At 43.7% G+C, this 20,185-nt stretch overlaps 1 protein-coding gene across 1 annotated transcript; it reads right to left on the bottom strand.

Annotated features, from left to right (window-relative positions):
* Nucleotides 1-11,862: 11,862 nt before the first annotated feature.
* On the bottom strand, nucleotides 11,863-14,815 carry FGF4 (fibroblast growth factor 4; the record flags this gene model as incomplete). Its single annotated transcript, XM_079537120.1, has 3 exons — nucleotides 11,863-12,039; nucleotides 13,604-13,707; nucleotides 14,512-14,815. The coding sequence occupies 3 exons, from the start codon at nucleotides 14,813-14,815 to the stop codon at nucleotides 11,863-11,865; spliced, it is 585 nt and encodes a 194-aa protein (XP_079393246.1).
* Between the last annotated feature and the right edge of the window lie 5,370 nt (nucleotides 14,816-20,185).

Consider the following 20,185-nt stretch of genomic DNA (forward strand, 5'->3'; position numbering starts at 1 on the left):
AAGAGCAGCAGGACGCACACTGCTTACAAATGCCAATCTTTTCTTTTCTCTGAGCTACCTTGAAATTGTACGTTGTTAGCTCGTGACTTGCTTTGGTGACTGTTTATTCATTTTCCTTTATTCACCTTCAAAGAACACACCACCTGTCACTGCACTTTGCCATATTGCCAAGGGCAGACAGCCGGGCTTGAGCGGCATCTGCTAGTGGGAGCACAGCTCAAGACCCTCTGAGCAGTGAGGGAAGGCTTTGCTGCAGTGCTAAATGCCCTGTGAGAGAGGGGACACCCACAAACCACGGGAGCCAGCTGGGTACGAGCCTCACTGATTGCACTGTTTAATTGTACTTAATAACCTTCTACATAGACATTCAGCTTCAGTGCATATGAGACTCAAAAAGCCATTATTATTCAAAAAAGTGTTTATGATTTATGGAAACCTTCCTAGTGTCACAGCTCAAAACCAGTGAGCTCTTACCCATAAATGACACTTACCATCACTGCTTTTGCACAGATTTGGCAAAAATACCACACAAGATGCTGTCAGATTTGGAGAGCTGGCCATGACTTGCCAAGTGAGCGCTTCATTGGACACCTTCCTAGTGCCAGCTGCCTACCTCATGAATAAGCATGTTTTAGTCTATGAGATTGCAATGTTAAACACAAGTTTTTTCTGTTTAGGACATAACAAGGCCAAGGACTTTCCAAAATCATGATTTCCTCTCCTTCCTTTCGAGCTGTAAGGGATTGCACGTATCCAGAACCACGGTGTTTGCCTTCATTCAAATAGTATGTTACAATTCATAGAGTATGTCAGGATGGAAATGGAAAGAAGAAACAACAGATGGACACATACAAAAATTAAAATATTATTTGGACAGCTTGAAGAACTGGCAAAATGTATAGTAATAATTCATCAGTTCTTCTCTCTGAAGTGGTCGGTTTGATAAAAAAAAAAAGCCATCTGAGCAATGCTTTCATTATGCAAGTGCCCACCCATTGCTTTTGTTTTTGATAAAACATAAACAAAGGAATCTCCAGTATTACTCCCTAATATGTGAGAAGTGTTCTAACGAACAACGAGAAAGTACTGTATCCTAGGCAAAACACATTTTCAAGCAGGCAGTTCCCATCCATGCACACCAGTCTTTCCCTCTTCTCCCCAAGAACACATTCCTGCTGAACTGTAGTGAAATTGCTTTTATTTTCAGCGTGCACTGCCAGTTTACAGCCTGTACCGTGACACGGCATTCCTCCTGCTTTGTTTTGGCTGCTCCTTTTATGAGCTGACATTTAGCAACATAGCATTAATGCCTGCATAATACTAGGCTTCTTGTCAAGTCAGCTGAAGTTGCAGATTTTAGGCTAAAACATGAGTGGGGCACAGGCTAACCCTAGAAGGAAATTCTCCTCTTCCTTTGGGGTGTACAGCTTGTTTTGTCACAAGGGTTGACTTCATGCCGTTGAAGTTTTGGGCACAGCTGAGCCTGAGCAGCCTCAGCCTCACAGTGCTTGGGGATTGTTAATTTGCTAGCACAGCTGGGCCTTGTTAGGACTGACCAAGCCATGATAGCTACCTCAAAATCCTTTGCTTGGCTCATTCAGATGAGGCTGTCTCTGTGTGTTCCTCACTGCAAGCTTAGATGGTTGTGGATGTCACCTCCCTGTGCAGGATGCAGCAACAGGAATGGGATGAAGGGTGTAGGCTGTGCAACGAAGGAATAAGCTGCAGTTGAAGGTAGGGAGAAGGATTTGGGTTGAGTTTGGGAGCTGGACTTGGTGATCCTCATGAGTCCTTTCCAACTCAAGATATTCTGTGATTCTGTGAAACTTTTCTAGTCATTTTGGTAGACCTGAATCAGAGCTGCAGCATGAGATGTAAGTTATACAAGTGTAAAGTATAATATTGTGTAGTTCTATAGTACTTGGTTAAGATGAGTACATTTTTAACTAGCAGCAAATGCTCTTTTAAAGCCATCTCAGTGAAAAATTTTTCACAACAAACAACCAACTGTCCCAGAGGAGCCGCTTTTGCTAATAGAAATGTAAGGGTGTTAGCTGGATAGGTGAGCTAAATAGTGAATGTTTGTTCTCTACTTAGTGAATGTCTGCCATAGCCCTGCTAAGTAGCCAGAAACAAATTACGTGTGAAACTCAGCATCCCTCTCCTTTTCTCCTGTGATTGTTATTTGCTTATGCAGCTCATATCCTTAATTTAATTATCAGGAATATGCTTATTTTACAAATTATAACCTTGTAATCTCCTTAGCAGTGAAAAAAGGAAAACTTGTATCACAAGCTATTCTTTGTTGCACATCACTTTACTACCAAAACTGTTGTGGACTTGTACTTATTAAAAAAGATTGGAAAGGCTGCTAAGATCATCCAGTCTGACTGCTAGCCCATGCCTTCAACCTCTCTGTACCACGTCAGTCTGTTTAATAGCTACCCTCTTCTTGAATCTCCTAGCCAGTGACTCCACCATCCCCATGGGCAGCCTGTTCTAGTGCATCACCACTTTTTCTGAGAGGAAATTCTTCCTCATAACCAGCCTGAACCAACTTGAGGCCATTTCCTTTCATCCTATCACAATTACCTGGAAGAAGAGGCTGATCCCCATGTTGCTAGAACCTCCTTTCAGAACAGTATAGATAGTTATAAGGACTCCCCTGAGCCTCCTCTTTTTTTCTCCTATTCAATCCCAGGTACCTCAGCTGCTCCCCATCAGACTTGTGCTCCAGAACCTTTGCATCTTCATTGCCCTTCTCTGGACATGCCATGGGGCCTTGATGTCCTTCTTGTAATGAGGGACCCAAAACAGAACACAGCACTCAAGGTCTGGATGTGTATTTATGATTGTCAGTTCATGCCATTTTCCTTTAATCAGGAATCTATCCTTTATCACTCTGCCAACATCAAGGCATGTTTTTGTGCATGGTCACATGCAAAGATGGTCCTGTTAGTACAGCAGCTTGTATGATCAGTGCCTGGCCATGTCCCTGGGAGTTCAGTAGACATTTGCAGAGCTGGTGAGGCTTTCAGCAGAACCAAAGGACTGCGTGTTTGATGATCGTATGTATAGAACCAGAATAAATTGTCAAGCAGATGCGTATTTGCTCCTGTTTTTTTTTCTTAGTTAATTTTGGAGAGTGTAAAATATGAACAAATGCATATTTATACTGTCTTCTTCCAAAACTCCAGGAAAGGAACCTGAGGTTTATGTTGCCATAAGGAGGGAAAAGGAACATTTATGACCTGATGCTATGGGACTCTGGAGGTGGATGGCTAGGGCAACCCACACAAACATCTTTCTCATTAAATGCACGTGTGTTCCTTGCTTGTGCTTCAGTTGCTTTTCTGTAAGAGTCACAGGGTGATTACTGCAGAGTATTTTTGTGAGTATTCATCTAAAATTTAGTGTGGTTCATTCAGTGACTGCATAGATAGCCTTATTTCTTTTCTGTGGTCATTCTGCAGAGAAGAACAAGAGCAATTGTTTAAGTAATGAGCTTTAAACTAATAGCGTAGCTTACCCGTTCTGCAAGGTCACTCATTCATACTCACCTGACTTGAAAGCAGAAAGAACCAGGAGAGCCTGGTCAAGATCCACAGATCCTTTTGTTGATTTTTCAGCCTTTATTCACAAAATAATTCAACAGATCTTTTTTTTTTTTTTTTTTTTTTGTGTGTGTGTGTGTGTGTGTGTGTGTGTGTCTCAGTTTTGCTGACTGCATGTGACTGAGTAGGCTGAGGCTTACAGGGTTGTGAGAAGTCATAATGATAATTTACTAAGCATATATAAGTATGCTTAGAAGGATAGTGTTTAGAAGCATGATACTTACAGTCAGATTTCCAGTGTGAGCATAGCCATAGTGATTTGTATTTGGTCGTATAAATTGAAAAAGCCCTAGACAGAAATTGAATGCCTTCGTTTTTAACCTCTGAAGGTATTCTGAATGATTTTCAACACATGAAGTGTTATGTCTGCATTTACTCTTTTTGTCCACATTTTGGACTAGGATGTATTCCAAAACCACAAAATTTACTGAAGAAGCTTTAGTTTGGTTTGACCTAAGGGGCAATCTTATAAAATGCATGACTCCACGAATTCACATTCTTTGTTACTTATATTCCCTCCAGGAGCTATCTGATGAACTGTGAAATAAAATGGTATTATATGGCTATACCTGTTCTATAACTGAAATTTTAATATATATTTTAACATGAAAAGAATAAACAAGAATTAAAGTAAGCACCTATCTCTTATGTGACTAATATTTTTAGAATAGACATTTGAAGAAATGCAAATCTCCTGATCTTTGAGATCAAAGATTTTGAATTTCTTTCTGTGTAATTTCTTATGTTTCAGACTACAAATCTGGCTTCAACAGTATTTCTGCATTCAAGCTCTTTAAAATAAAACTGCTGTTTAACACAAGAGGTGGAGATGAACATCTATGTAGATATTTTTCTTTCTAGAAGATACTTTGATTATTCTTTAGAAGCATAGCTTCTTTGCATGGCGTGAGATTGTCATAGCTGTAACTTAGATGGTCCCATAAATTCATAAGTGTTCTTCCTTGATCATCCCAAGCTTGTTAAAAAACTCTGTGCTGAACTGCCCATGCTGTGATTGCCAAAACAGATATGACCCGGTGAATCACATCTGATAACGTATCAGCAAGCACAAAGAACCTGTTTTTTTTATACTTCTGGGTGATAAACAAACCCTTGATGGCCCAATTCTGCTCTCATTACAGACTGCGGCGGGAACACCATGCTCTTCGGAGGAAAGTGTGTGCTGAACTTTTCACCTCTGTGCTGTGGAAGCTGGTTCAGCTCCCTCTGACACACTGGGGCATTCGGAAAGAAGGTGGTCAGGAGTGAGGGAGGTGAGATGTACAGGAAGAAATAAAGCGTGGGTGAGAAAGTCTGTGATCACCTAGAAAGGGACTTGGACTTCATGCAGAAGATGAAAACCATAGGCAGTAAGAAAATACACGTGCCCTGGCTGGGGCATATCAGGTAGTCCATGCACATTGGCATTAACATAACAAAAAATTCAGGGAAGACAAAAAGCAGAGATGACAGAGAACTGGAGGGCAACCAGAGGTAATGCAACAAAGAAATCAATGGGGAGCAGAAAATTAAGCAAGAGTATGAGGTGAAATGGCAAAACCAGAGGGAAAGGTGTCAGAGCCCTTTGCAGGATGGGAGGAGAAGGCTGGGCACAGACAGTGTCACTGGGGACAGGCAGTGTCAGTCACCTGGCCTGCTACAGGTATGCCAGAAATAAGGAAAAGAGCAACATAGGTCATTTTCCTCGGGGCTGTGGCAAAGCTGCAATGAACTGCAGTTGATGTTATGGTTGTGCTTCCTTGAGACTTGATGTGGGCCGCACCTGCGTACCCGCACGGGCAGTGCCATTCCTGGAGCTAACTCTGTGGGCAGCCCCAGGTCATCGCCCTGGTGTAACAGTATGCAGCACTCCAGCATCAGAGCCATTATCTGAAAGAAGTGCCAGCCAGGAGACAGAGCGCAGGCAAGATGCCCAGCCCAAGTTGCATCAGTTAATGTGTAACTCATCATGCGCCAGCTCCTGCCTGCAGCAGCACCGGGCGCTCGGTGGCAGGAATTGGAGCAGGATCTGGCATGGGAGGAGAGTGACAGAGCGCTGCACCCCACAGGTAATGTAAAGGCATGGAGAGGGAGGGAAGAGTAGGTGTGCAAGCCCAGCAAAGTGTGGCCCTCACACTGGAAGGTGTCCAGCTGGAGAGACCTGATTGGTCTTACCAGGCTGGGAGATAGACAACAGGTGCAGTGGGGCTGGGAATCAGCATGGATGTGGGCATGAGCAATGTGGCCAGCAGGGGCAGGCTCCTGGGGAGGCCACTTGCCCTGCTGTACTGCTGGGGTGTGAGCTGGTGCGAGGTGGTGACTACTCTGGGAAAGGGCTCTGGGCATGTGGATCATATTCTAGAAGAGGTTTGTCTGACAAAAGGTCCAAGAATTCACGCATATCTGAGTATCCAAGCTTGCAGAGTTGCTTTAATGAGGTTCCCAGGAGGTTGGGGTGGCTGGTGCCTAAGGGGTGCTGGTCCCACAGGTGTTACTCCCTTCCTTCCCACAAGCACCCTAATTCCCAGTGACATTAAACAGCTGTACTGGCCCCAGCTAACATTACAAACACTTCTTGAAGGCACTGGAGGCAAACAGATGTAGCTGTGGAGATAATGAGAAAGGATGTAAATAGAAACCTCACCAGAAACCACAGAGTTTTACCAAGTGGCTTTGACACTTACCAAATACCTTTAAGCTGATAAAGATCTGATTTGTACTTCAGAGGTAACCTGATTAGCAACCAGTTTGAATCTGGAATATGTAAATTGGTACAAACATCACTAAATCACTTTCTTTAACTTATATGAAGTAGTGTGAATGAAGGACAGCAAAGGTCAACACAGCCTGGGGAGTCAGAAAGAGTGAGTGTTCCTCTATATACCCACAGTAAAATTGTATGATTAGCAATAACATGTAATTGTATATGTACACATGCAATGACACTAGGAGGTTCCCAAAGTCAAACCAGCACTCAGTTTAAGAAAAACTGAAAAAAACTTGTACATTCAACTGAAGTGTGGTTGTGCAGCATGCTTTCAGCTAGGAGACCTGCCCAGCACAAACCAGTTGCTGATCAAGTGCCCATTTCTAGTTTTATTTTCTTCAACTAGAAGGTGAATGGCTTACTGATTACATGTCCTTGAGGAAATACCTGCTTGTTTTCTCGCAAGCTTTCCATAACTGTCACAAGTTCAGTACTTTTGTTTTTCACAAGTATCAATTATTTTCTGACAATACTAAGAGATGTATTTTGAACATCATTTAATGGTATCTTGGGAACTGGGAGTAGAAGCATTAGTGTTGGTGTCAAAAAGGTGCAGTAATATGAGCTGCCTGGATTGAAACATTCATAGCAAGATGTTTGCTAGTGCTAGACATTTCCCAGGGCACCACACAGATGCAGCTGGATTCAGTTCTGGGTGCTTACCATTCTTGAACCGCTTTGCGGTGTCCTGTTGGGCATCCCAGAAGGAAGGCCCAGACCATTTCTTGCTCCTCATTGTTGGCATTGCAGGTAAGCTGGTGGCAGAGGTGACACTAACATCTTCAGTGTGACACTAAAATGTTCTTTTCTTAATAACATTAAAAGGGAAAAAAAACAATCTGCTCGATAGACATTGCAAACAATCATTTTAACATACAGTGTGATTTATGATATTAGAAGTTGTCATTGTTTTACATCAAGTGATTATTGAGCCTTAAGTCACTTTCTGTAGTTGCTTCTTGGCATGATATTTATCTGCTGGGTTTTGTTTCGTTTTTAAGCAAACAAATTTAATAACAGGGGAGGGTACTATTTCTTGCTTGGGGTCTGTAAATTGTGGCTGGTGTGCAGGAAACTGGAATTGTGCCGTGCTTCCCTTTTATATGCTGTATTACCTGAAAGCAGTGAGGTATTGCAGTCCCTCACAACCCCATCCCTATTTAGATCACTTGGTAGAAAACAACAATAATTTGTCATACAAAGGGAGCTGCAGTGCTGCAGGGAATGCCTTTTAACTCCCTTGCTGAAGTGCTCACTAGTTTTTATTAAAAGCCTCTTCAGACCTTAACAGATTCTCTTTAATTGGTCACTTGCATGGCCGGTTAATACATTGCAGTGGAAACCAAGTGCTTAAGTGTGAACAACCGAAACTGGAACCATGAACTTGGTGACTGCTCTGAATGTTGTGGCTATTTATACACAAGGCAGTGTTTTGTCATGCTGATTTTTATTAGCACAGATTAGATACAGGCAGCTCAGGAGATGCCACAGAGGAGTCAGGGCCATGTGGAAGGTGCCAGCCCATAAACAAGTGACAGGGCAGGGAGCCCACTGCAGCCTTTCTGCAAGCATGCAGGGCACTGCACTGCCCTGGGACTGCTGCCAGGTGCCAGGCTGGCACAACTCCTCTTTGCCTGACAGGACAGGCTGGGCCGTCACAGACAGGGCTAATCCTGCATCGGGGAAGATTTTCAGTTATTCTGTGCAGGGAAATGTTTGTTGGAGGATGCCAGAGGCACCAGGAGTGCCTGGAGCACTGCAGAGCTCTCAGGGATTTCAGAAATGTTGCAACACATGATGTATCAGGGCCCTTTTTGAGGCATTGAAGCTGATTACCAGCTTTGGTGCATTACTTTTATTACCTGCAAAGGCAATGGGAGGAAAGCTGGCTTAGCACAAGTGAATGCTAGAGGAGAGAGAACATTTCTCCAGCTCTCTCCATAACATCTTTTGCGGTAGGACTATACACAAGGTGCTGGTACTCCAGCAAAGCCATACTCTGAAATTTCACCTTTCTGGCAGGTAAGCCTTAGGATTTCTCTCTAAAACAATTTTGAATTCATAATTGGATGTCTCTCCAAGGCTGAAACAATGTTACGTCCAAAAGTGTGACTTTTGGTTAAAATTTGGAAAGACCAGTGGCAGTGACAAACTTACATCTGGTTACAAAAAGAAAAAAACAAACCAAACAGTTAATAGTGGAAAAAAATAATCTCCTTACCTATTTATTCTGCTTCTACTTATAGGAGCAGCTATACTTGTCTGGTTTTAAAAAAGCCACCTGTGCTACATTCATGAAGCCTGTATGACTTTAGAAAGAAATTGCTCTTGCTCAAAGTAGGGCCAGAAAATGAAGTGAAAAAATCTGTATCTTGGGGTCATGTAGCCCTTAGCAGAATGAAAACTCCCTTTGCCACCAAGGAGTGTGAGTTCAAACCTGAATATTGCCATTGCCATAACATATGCTTCCTTAGTCCCACGAAAGGGAAGGCCTTGAGTCAAACCACAGGATTTGGCTGTGTGCTTGTGCATGTACAGGTCCATATGCATGAGTGTGTATAAATAAAAGTTGGGAAATCTTGCCATAAGGCATACTACAAAGCACTCTGTACTTCTATACACCGGTGTGCTTATAATTGGTAACAGTAGAAGGGACTATCTTAAATCCAACAGGTAATCAATCCTAGAACTTCTTGCATCAGTGTGCAATCTTTCTTTGCAGCAAGAGAGACAGCAGCACTCTCTAAAACCAAGGAAAAGGCAATCTGGTTTCGTGTGTAAGGCTAACATCCAGCAACATAAACTCCAAAACTGGTTTGTGCCTCTGATCGCTAATATGAGACGCTGCATGAAAAGCTGTTGTCATTAATACAAGCGTGAATACTAATCTGTGGCAGATGCCAGAATGTGTATCTATTACAGAGCTTACCAAGCTGGGCTTTCCTGGACAATTTCCAACCTCTCCAGGGTGAACTTTAGCTGAGTAAGAAATCCAGATTGTCATTCGTGAAGTATCTGGCAGAGGTGCAAATGCTTCCTCGTCTAAATTTTTCTCTGCAGGACACATTCCTTTCTAAAGAGTTAAAATCAATTCCAGGGTGCCATACACTGTAAACATTTATCATTTATTGTGCATTTAAATGTGCACAGCACATACACCACAGTCTTGAACAGCACCTGTATAAAACTACAGACAGATTCTGGTAAACGGTGAAAACTCATACCATGTAACATTGTCATCTAGGTTTTAGCACAATATTTCAAAGTTACAACAACTACCTCTGAACATATCTTATGTGAGGCTCTCAGTTGTGGGTTTCGATGGTGTGAAAAGTGACAAAGAACCATTCCCAGGGAAACTCTTTGCGATTTTGCTGTCTGAATCCTAGAACAAAACCATCCATTAGCAGAGGTAGTAGTGGTAATTACACAATGATTGTTCACATACAGAACGCATAGAAAGTAGAGAAATCCCCCAAATTACAGGAAAAAAAAAAATCCTTAGGCGTGACATTTCCAAATCTCCCTGATTTGGCTTCCTGTTTTTAAACTGTATTTTTGCTTTGGCAGCAGCTGGCTTAAGGTGTGGTCCTGGTCTGCTCTGGTCTCACTGAACTTTGGTGAGTAGATTTTGTCTTCAAGGTCATGTGTAAGCAGAGAATAGAGGTAAGTCTGTATGATTCCAATAGAACAAATACTTTCTTGTAGGAATGTAAAAGGAAAAAATTAGCTGAACTCAAATTACCCACGGCCTTGAGACTTGCATGTAGTCAGAAATGGCTAGTTTAGGTTGGAAGATGATCTGTAAACATCCTCTAATTCATTAAACATCCTGGTTACAACTTAACGTATCGATGCCGTGAAGATGGCATATTGCTTAAAGAGGAGAAAGAAAGAACAAAGGAAAAATAGATCCTTTTAAAGATTCCACCATAATCATACCTGATTCTTCCTTCATCGCATTAGGGACATGCGTTACTCTTGCAAAATGTATAAAGAAAAATATAGAGTTACTTGATGACGATATGGTACTGCAGCCTGACAGCTGTCTGCAAATATTTTCACCATGATTATCCTTACTAAAAGTAAATCACTGGGTAAAGATAGCTCAAACGTGACAAGGCTCAAATAGGATGCAACTGACTCTATCTTGAATACTTTTGGCTACATATGGAAAAAAATAGAGATTTGGGATGACAGCAATTGTTCCCCGAAGCCCTCCTCCAACATTATAAGACGAAGCAGAAAAGCATGTACCTTCCATGCAGATTTTGTTAGGAGGTTGGCTTTGAGAGTTAGTGAGGTAGAAATTAATCAACTTTTCAAGGGAATGAGACAGGAAAAAAAAGCAGCATACTTCTCCTCCCAAATACTGCACCAAAAATAATAAATAGTACAAAACAACCTCGGTTACTTGTAATCAATCTAAACTCTCTCTATGGAGCTTGCGTTTCAGTGAACCAGCAAATGACTTTGCCTTTTTATAGCATATGAGTATTACAATGTTTGGTTTGTTGCTTTTTTTTTTTTTCCTGCAAATTTTGACAAATGTGTGTAGTCTCCAAATATGAGAGGGAAGTTGATTTGAATGAAGTATAACCTGTTCATCACAGTAGGTGCCCCAGTGGGCTCACTGGGGGAGGAGCAGACAATTTATTCGCCTAATATGAAGCGGTCGTATCAAATGCAGTGTCCATTAAGGGCCGCAAAAATATGATGCTCCTGTTTATCTAAATAGAAAAGAAAATAAAAAGCCCACTGAGTTTATATAGGTGCTTAAACCTCTTCGCTGCTTGGCAGCTCTAAGACTGACTGCAGGAAAGTTCAAAGTTCAGCGCTGGCAGATCTAAAAACAGATTTGTGGGGCAGCTCTTCAGCACCGCACTTTCTGCACCGAAGTAAACCGATACCATTCCAATTAAATAGCAACGCTGCACAAAGGAGGTCAGGCATTGTGTGTGGCTCCGCGCCGGCATCCCACCCAGGCACCTCCGTGCTGCTCCTTCTCAAAGGCCAAGAGCTTCTCTGGGACTCATGGGGGTTTTAAAAACACAGAGGGGAACAAAGCCAACATAGCAAACAAATACATGTACAACAATAGACACTATACAACACACCAACAGTGCAAAATGTTGTAATGTAGTAGGAATTGAGTGTCACCGGTTATAGAACACATAGTAGCAGCACACCTGTGATAACTTAGGAAACGAATTAAATAAACCACAAAGCAGAAGTCTCCTACTGTTGCACCATGAAATGAAATACCTAGGCTTGGAGGTTTGTTTTGTTCTCAGGAAAAAAAAAAAAAATCAGAACTATAAATAAATTTAGTGGCAATATATACAGATTTAAATAATTAATTTAAATATCTTACACCTACTCTTGCATAAAACTCTCCAGTAAAAGTGCACCACGTTTCTTTTTTTCCCAAACGTGTTCTGAGTCTTTCCCTGTGCTGAGGTAGGTCGGAAGGGAGATGTCTCAGATTCTAGGAAGAAAATGTGTCACCGTCATTGTGGGAGATACTTTATTGCCTTTCTTTGTTCTTCCATTTTTGCTCAGGGCTATGTACATCCCGGGATAAATCCTGGATTCGTAAGCATTGTAGTTGTTTGGCAGGAGGATCTCTTTGAATTTGCACTCATCATTGAAATGGGTCTGAAATGAAAAGGAAAGAATGAGAGGGAAGGAATTTTAAACATCAGGTGCAGAAATATTCTTGCTACCAGGTGTAGTAGGTGTGCTGCAGGAAAAGGTGCAGCTGACATCCCCCCCGTAAGTAATCTTTTGAAGTGGTTGTCCAAAGGAAGCTTCAAATGACACTCAGACAATTATTAAGGGTGCTGCTTCCTAGCCAGGCACAGACACGTGGAGCACGGAAGGATACCCTGTAGTTCTGTCTGTGCTTCTGAGAGAAAGAGGCCCATTTTAACAGAGGGCACTGCCATCAGGAGTGACCCAGATGCAGTTCTGCTGCCCGGCTCATCATCTAGCTCAGCTGATGAGCTTTTACCATTAAAAAAAAAAAAGAAGGGGAAAAGAAACTGTCAGACACCGGAGCAATGAGAGTTATGAGTTGCAACCAGTGCTCATGTCCCCATGTCAGAGTGCAGGGGCTCACTGATATTTCTGAGTTACATATTGGTAAGTTTACTTAGTTCCCAACGCAGTGGTTGTTCCTACCAGTAGTGAATTCTCTGGGAAGCTTCAGAAAAAAATCTGAATGTTAGCACTTTCTCATGTTGTTTGAAGGGAAAGAGGTATTTTAAAAATGCTCAGAGTGGACAGTATTTTCTGCATCTTGAGTTTTAAAATTGAAGGGTTTAGATTTACCTGTGTTAATGGATCAGGAAGACAGGGCTGACAGAAAGCATGCTTCTTGTAAAGGGGTTTCACATGCAAGTACAAAGAGGGACAGGTGTTGCAGGTGTGTCATATGGAGAGTAACAAGTGAGGTCATCTCTTGTTAGTGGGCAAATCTGATGGTTTTGTAAGATAGGTCTCAGCTTGCCAGGATGAACACTGCATTGATAATTGTATCCAGGACACCAAAGCAGCATATTGTTTCATTTAGGCTTGGCACAAAGGGAGCTTTTGCACTTTGATGACTAGTCATTCCTGGCTTTCATGTAGTCAAAATCCTCTGTGACAGGATTGATGCCACAGAAAATAGCTCTGGATAATTCAAGTTTTCGTGCATGTGAAAATGCCCTAGTCAACTTTGACATAATTTGGCCCTTTCTCAGCCCGTGTTTCTTCAAAACATTCCTAAGGGACATGAAATACAAAGGCCAGGGGTAGGGAAGGAAATCCAAGAACATAGGGTTGAAATGATGCTAATCACTGTAACTTATACACAGTTGAATTCTAAAGTAGAAGGACAGCTCAACGTGGATTAAGACATGCACTGTTACTGTCCATGCAGTGTGCTTTAAAACATGCCAGTATTTTTTCCATGGACTAGATGTAATAGAAGATTTGCATTGTATCTTAACAGATCTGCCTCTTTATAATTACGAGCCTGGACCCTAAAGGTGCTGAACTCTCATGGGAGCTCTCCAATCAAGAGTATTAATAAGGAGCAATAGACAGGTATGTGACAGGCACTGATTAATCACACCATAAAGGATCATCTGTGGGGCCCTGGCTTCCAGCACTGTATACACCTCTCATTCCAGGCCACCATGGTCCCTCCCCAAGCACGCAACTAGTGCCTACTTACAGATCCATAGAGTTTGCCTTTGCTATTCATGGCCACGAAGAGTCCGCTTCTAACACCAAATATGCTCACCACTCCTCTTTCCACAGGGGAGATTTCCAGCAGACCTACAGAAGAGACACAGGAATCAGGGGTACAAAGGATTGTGGCCTGAGGAAGTGTGTGATGTGAGTTCTGCACTCATCCAGAGGTTCTTATCCCCAATGTAGCATGGATCCTTATGCCCCAGTGCTGCTGGGTGGCCACAGAACCCCAGCCTCGTGCCTCACGTGCTGCTCCATGCACCATGCTGGGACCTCTCTTCTTTTAGCTAAGTATCTATTTTTACATTGCCCCTAGGCATCCTCCTCTGTAGCCAAGGTTAAAATAAGCCAGATTGTGTTTGGGGCGTATGAAACATTTGTCATCATGCAGCTTATATCCCCCCCTTGGATCTTATTGTTTCAGTTGGATATCAGAGTCACGGGGCCATGGGGTTAAGTCTCTAGCAGATGCTTTTCAAGTCTGAGGGAGAGCTGGGCCCTGGTTGAGTTCTTCCCAGCCCCTACTCAAGGTGGGCGGCCCAGGGCCTGAGGATCCTTTAGATGTTGAGGTAGCCCCCACACCTGATGCCTGCTGGTTGCGAGGGGACAGCGCGGCGCCGGGCAGCGCGACCCGCGGGGCGGCCACATGGAGCGGTCTCTGAGCTCCGCCGCCGTCCCGTTCCCCCGGGCGCAGGACGCCCTCGGGGCAGCCGGCGCGAGCGGACTTTTCTAGGCGGCGAGAGGTCTGCCCTAAACCCACCCTCCTTTTAACTCACACCGCTCTCCGGGTGAGGCGAGCCGCTCCGCGTCCGCAGAACCGTCAGAGAAGCGGTTCCGCGGGTGCGGAGCGGCTCACCTGCCCGGCTGCGGGAGTCGGCGCCGGCTTACTGTATCGGTTCTCGCTGTGGATCCCGTCGATGCGGCCGTCGGGCAGGACCTGGATGTGGAAGCCGATGCCCACGTTGCAGTAGAGACGCCGCAGCCGCTTGATGCCTAGGAGGTAGTCGCCGTCGCGGGCGGCGTCGCGGCGCTCGGCCGGGAGACGCGCTACGGAACGGGCGAAGAGAGCCGCGTCCCACCGCCGCTGGCGGGGCCCGGCGGGGAGGCGGCCCGGGGGCGGCCGGCCGCGCACCGCCCCCGGCCACAGCAGCCCCAGGAGCAGAGCCGGCAGCAGCGCCGCGGGGAGAGGCATCCCGGCTAGCGGCGCGCAGCCACGGGCCGGCGGCCGGTCGCTCCGAAAAGGCGCTTGGCCCCCAGCTCCTGCTTTATAGTGAGGTCAAAGCGGAGGGGAGAAAAAATCAAAACAAAACGCACACACGGGGAAAAAAAAACAAAAAAAAAAAACAAAAAAAAAAAACAAAAAAAAGGAAGGAAGAAAAAAGAGAAAGGAAAAAAAGGAAAAGCGAGGCTGGAAGGAGAGCCCCACGTTCAGTCCCCTGAGGATCTGCAGTTTCCCTGGGTTCCCTGGGCAGGCTGCATGAAGAGGAAATCCCGGGAGCAAGAGCTTCTGAACTTGATCTCAACTCCAGGAGTCTTGTCTGAAGTGCTGATCTTCTATAGCTGCTCAGCCATAGCGCTTTAGCCCTAGCCACGATATTTATATATCCATGTGCGTTGGTACCTATTACATCACCACCTACTGCTGCAGCCCTCGGGTTTAGCTGTAAGTCAAATTAGCACCCTAGATGCTTAACATCTCAAGCGTCTTCAGGGGAAAGGGTGAGCAGCACTGGCACTAAACAAGAGGGACAGCACAAACTTTTTAAAAGAAAAGGTCATATACTGCATTAATCACACAAGTGTCTTTTCCTTTCCTTTTTCCTTTCCTTTTTCCTTTCCTTTTTCCTTTCCTTTTTCCTTTCCTTTTTCCTTTCCTTTTTCCTTTCCTTTTTCCTTTCCTTTTTCCTTTCCTTTTTCCTTTCCTTTTTCCTTTCCTTTTTCCTTTCCTTTTTCCTTTCTTCTGCTTTGCTATTTTTATCTCCTCTCCTCTCCTCTCCTCTCCTCTCCTCTCCTCTCCTCTCCTCTCCTCTCCTCTCCTCTCCTCTCCTCTCCTCTCCTCTCCTCTCCTCTCCTCTCCTCTCCTCTCCTCTCATTTTTCCTTCCTCTTTCCTTCCTCTTTTTTTTTTTTCTCTCTCTTTTATACGTGTTTACAAATGCTAACACGGCACACAAAAGTCAGAGAATGCCCAGCACACTTTCCCTCCCAACACAATGTATGACATTGTGGAAATCTGTGGAATTTCAGCTTTTGCTGTAACCAAGCGACATGGTTTACTGTTTGCTGGATGCAGAAAAATTCCCTTCATTAACAGCCAAAATAGTTGTTGCATGGGAGGTTTACAAAGTGAAAAATGAAAGAGAATGCAGCAACAACAACAACAACAACAAAAAAGAAAAGAAAAAAGAAGAAAGAAAAGAAAATAATGAAAGGGCTAAGGCAGAAAACAGTTAATGAAGCAGTAGAGGCTTGAAAGCAGTAATAATATTTTTGGTTCTAAATATGTGTTTAGGAAGCCAGAAAGCACAGCATTGCTCTGGAGTGGAGGACATGTGGGGCTCACTCTTGGTCAGTATGCTGATAGGGACAGTAATGACAGTAGATAGTTCATTTCTGGCCTATGGAGGCTGCCCATGCACATCAGTGTTGCTGCATTTTTTAATGGTATGACTGTTTTGCAATCTTTGTTGAGCATGCACTTAGATCTTGCTGCTTTGCCTTAATGATGCAGTTGTTCTTAGATAATTACTTCATTAAGTTTAAATTCATGGAATTGAAACCCTGTTTTTAAAAGTAGGAGTACAGATTCCAGCAGACTTGAGCTGCTTTGATTTGAGTAAATCCCATCTGTTTGTCACATCTCTGAGCCTAAGCCTCGGCCCTCAACAGGTTTTCAGAACCCACAGGTGAGGGCACATTAGAACAGTCTTGGCAGGCTCTGAATTAATAGCAAAGTGGGGGGAAGCGGTTTGTGACTCAAGCCCTTTATAGCCTGAGGACAGTTTAGTCTTTCACACCAGTAAAGCACTCCTGCTGTTCCAGCAAAGGATGCGAGAGAAAAGAGAATTGCCCCGAGCCAGATGACAGCTCACCTAAGTGCGAAAATCTCTGACCTTCGCTAAACCTGAGCAAACTCAGATGATGTGCTTTTATTTGAGGTGTATGAAGTCTGTGTGTGTGTGTGTGTACCTTTTCTCCAGAGCTTTTCAGGATGGAAAAGCTGCACCTTTCAGGATGGAAAAGCAACGGCTGTTGCCATGCTGCTGATTGAGGCTTAGGAGCCTCCTAGCTGTAACTTTGTCCTAGTGTGTCCAACAAGTCTGTTTAAGCATGTGTTTTAAAGAGAGCAGAATGTGAAGGTTTCTCTGTCGAGATTTACTGGCTGGGAAATCTGCTGAGGTTAAACACACACACTTACTGTGTGTGTTTACAAATGTACAAATGGATTTGCACCTGAGCAGCACAGGGTTCCATTCCAAATGACAGTGCTGTGCATCAGGCAGGGCCCTGGTCATAGAATCATAGAATCATGGAATCCTTAAGGTTGGAGAAGACCACTAAAGATCACTAAGTCCAACCAGCAGTGTATCACCACCACACCCACTGACCATGTCCCTCAGTGCCACATCCACACCTTGGACACCTCCAGGAATGTGAAACCACCAGCTCTATCAATAACCTGTTCTAAGGTCTCTCCACTCTTTCTAGAGAAGACATTCTCCTAATATCCAACACTAGGACATACGAGAATGAATCCTAAAGTGTCCATTACCCTTTGAGTCCATAAGTTTATAAGATCAGGTCCCAGTTAGTTCACAAAGTATCCAGAACATCACATAATAGCAACAATACCACTGGCCCATAAGGGACACTTCTACAAGTTCATTCTTCAACTTTTGACAGAATGAAATGGCACTCTTTCCATAAAAGCTTGAAAAGAATCTTTCTGAAAGAAAAAGCAAGAAGTTTCCAGGCAAGAACAGAGGAATGAAGTTTGGCTTTGCCTTAAGTTACCAATATTCTTGTGTGTTAGAGTGTGTACTGTTGGAGTTGATATCTGAACTGCCCAGAGGTCTGAATATGAACTCTTGGTACCTTTACAATATAGGCAGTTCATTAAACTCTGTGCAGATACAGTTCTACAACACACCAAAGCAAAGCTCCTACTACCTGCAGAGCACTATTTCTGATGCTTCAAAGCACACCGGTCGCTGAGCTGTGTGTACCTGTGGAAGATACATGGAGATGAAAGCAAAGTAAGGCTGCAGCAGTTTAAATTTGCAACAGGTGTAAATGACAAGTGGAAGCTGCTGACATTCAGGGCCTTTGTGCTTCAGCAAAAATATTTCCAGTTGGAAATTACTGTTACAGGAAAAAATCCAAATAGCGTATTCCCTATAGAAGTCATTGAGACTGTATTTTCTCTTTTCATTTTTCTTTTTTTTCCATGACTATAATGTTTCCAGATCCATGGAGTTTCTATAGCTCTGTTTGTGTAATACTGAAACAGCTCCTGAATGTTACTTTATCCTTACCCTTTGTGAGGCAGAAACATAGAATTATCCCGGGCCATAGATGGACACAAAGAGATGCAATGATTTGCCCACGGTTGGCCAGGCTCTTGGGATAGAGCATCCAACACCCATTCAGCTTTCATGCAGTGCAGAGTAACTGGCTGTCTCTGGATCATCCCATAGTTTATTCTTATGACTCTTCCATATCATGACGTTCTCCATCGTTTTATACCCCTTACACCTTGTGTCACACACTCTTTCACAGTAATAATTTGAATATTAAAACGGGTAAAATGTCTTCATGATATGTTGGCTCTGTTTCCTTAGAAGGATGTGAATATCACAGTTCAGACAGCTCTGCTTTCCAAATTCCTCTAGGCTTAAAGTATAAGCAAGAAGAAAGGATTCATAGAATTCAGGTCCACACCCAGATTCAAATCTGTACCATGTATTCTGAAAGAAAAAGGGAAGTAGGAATCTGTCGTTTCTCTTCAACCTTTATGGAAATTAGTTTGCACTGGCACAGAAGCCACCTGAACTTGGCTGTGTGTCTGTATCTCCAAACGGATGTATGTCCATTGGAAAATCAACTTATTAACCCCACTAAGTGGATGTAAATGGCCCTGAAAAATATTGCTCATGGGTTTTGATCTGAAGGGATAAAAAGTGGAGTGGAAAGGGCACAGAGAAGTATGTTGTCAGGAAAAAAGCATTTTCACCATGTTTGCATGCTACCAAGACATGGTAAAAAAAAATAATAATAATAATAAAATGCAAGCCCGTATCCCAGCTCCCTTTTTGCACATACCCCTTTTAATTCTGATGATTTTGGGAGACAACTCCCCAGCAACCTGCAGAAGGGAATCGCCTGAGAGAGCTTTCTCACATTCACGTCTGGCTGCCCCTCTGTGCAAGCAGGGCAGCAGGCCGGGAGAGGCTGGAATGCGGCGCAGTGCTGGGGCATGAGCCCAAAGGGCCGGGGTCGCTGGGAGACCTTCGCATCCCGGCCTCTGCTGCCCGCATAGCACGCATACCCACACACGCCAGCGAGTCATATGCACTCCTTTTATTTTTTTTTCTGTTTGCAGCTGGTCTATTTGATCTCTGTGTGCCTGGACTGTTTGCTGTTGTGAGCGTCTTGCTGTGATCAAAACCTTATTATCTTGGGTGATGTTGTAGCGTTATGTATTGGAAAAGGGCAGTGGAGTATAACAGCAAGCAGCTGCGATGCTGGGCAGATAACAAAGGCACTAATAACCTCTCTCCTGTGTACTTGCACTGCTTCAGCTGGATGACTGGGTGTCACTTTGCTTGTAATGCGAATGGACTTTTTCCACAGCTACTCCCTCTGCTGCTACTGAACTTGAGCAGTAGTATTCCTGTATAAAGTGGAGATCAGAGAGGACTGCATCCATCTGTGCGGCTCCTGTATGCCTTCAGTGGCTCAGATGCTACAGTTCATGTTTCCAGCTTGTGACTGTGCTGCTCACATGCACACACTGCTGTGGGTTTGGGCACCAAAGAGAGAATCAAGTCACAAACATTTGACTTTCTATGAATTATATTCAATGTCTTAGAAGGTTTTATTTTTCTTCAGCTTTCATGCTTGATTCATTTGCTTTATTAATTTTGGGAAGTAAGATTACTGTTTCTGCATTGCCATTTCTGAGGTGTGGGGTGACAGTGTGGTGACAGCAACCGCATGGGAGACCCAGCTCTGTTTTTAGCCGACTGATCTGCTATGGTCACCGCAGGCCAATTCTTTGTCCAGCTGGTCTCTGCCACTGACTGACACAGTAATAGATCTCAGGTGAAGAAACATCTGAGCAATCCATGATACCCTCTGCTTCTCACCGTGTTTCTGCAGGCTGCAGCTTTGCTCCATGACTTTCTTTAACCATGCATTCCTCAAAGCCCAAACCCCCAATCTTACTATCACTACCATGCCATCTTTCCAGCAGTTGTTTTTTTTTTCTCTCTCTTAGCTTTTATACTGATAGCAGCTCTTTTTGCCACACTGCCACGCACACAGTTCTTGTTGTTCATTACT

Source organism: Tetrao urogallus (genome assembly GCF_951394365.1).
Source record: "Tetrao urogallus genome assembly, chromosome: 6".
NCBI classification, from domain to species: Eukaryota; Metazoa; Chordata; class Aves; order Galliformes; family Phasianidae; genus Tetrao; species Tetrao urogallus.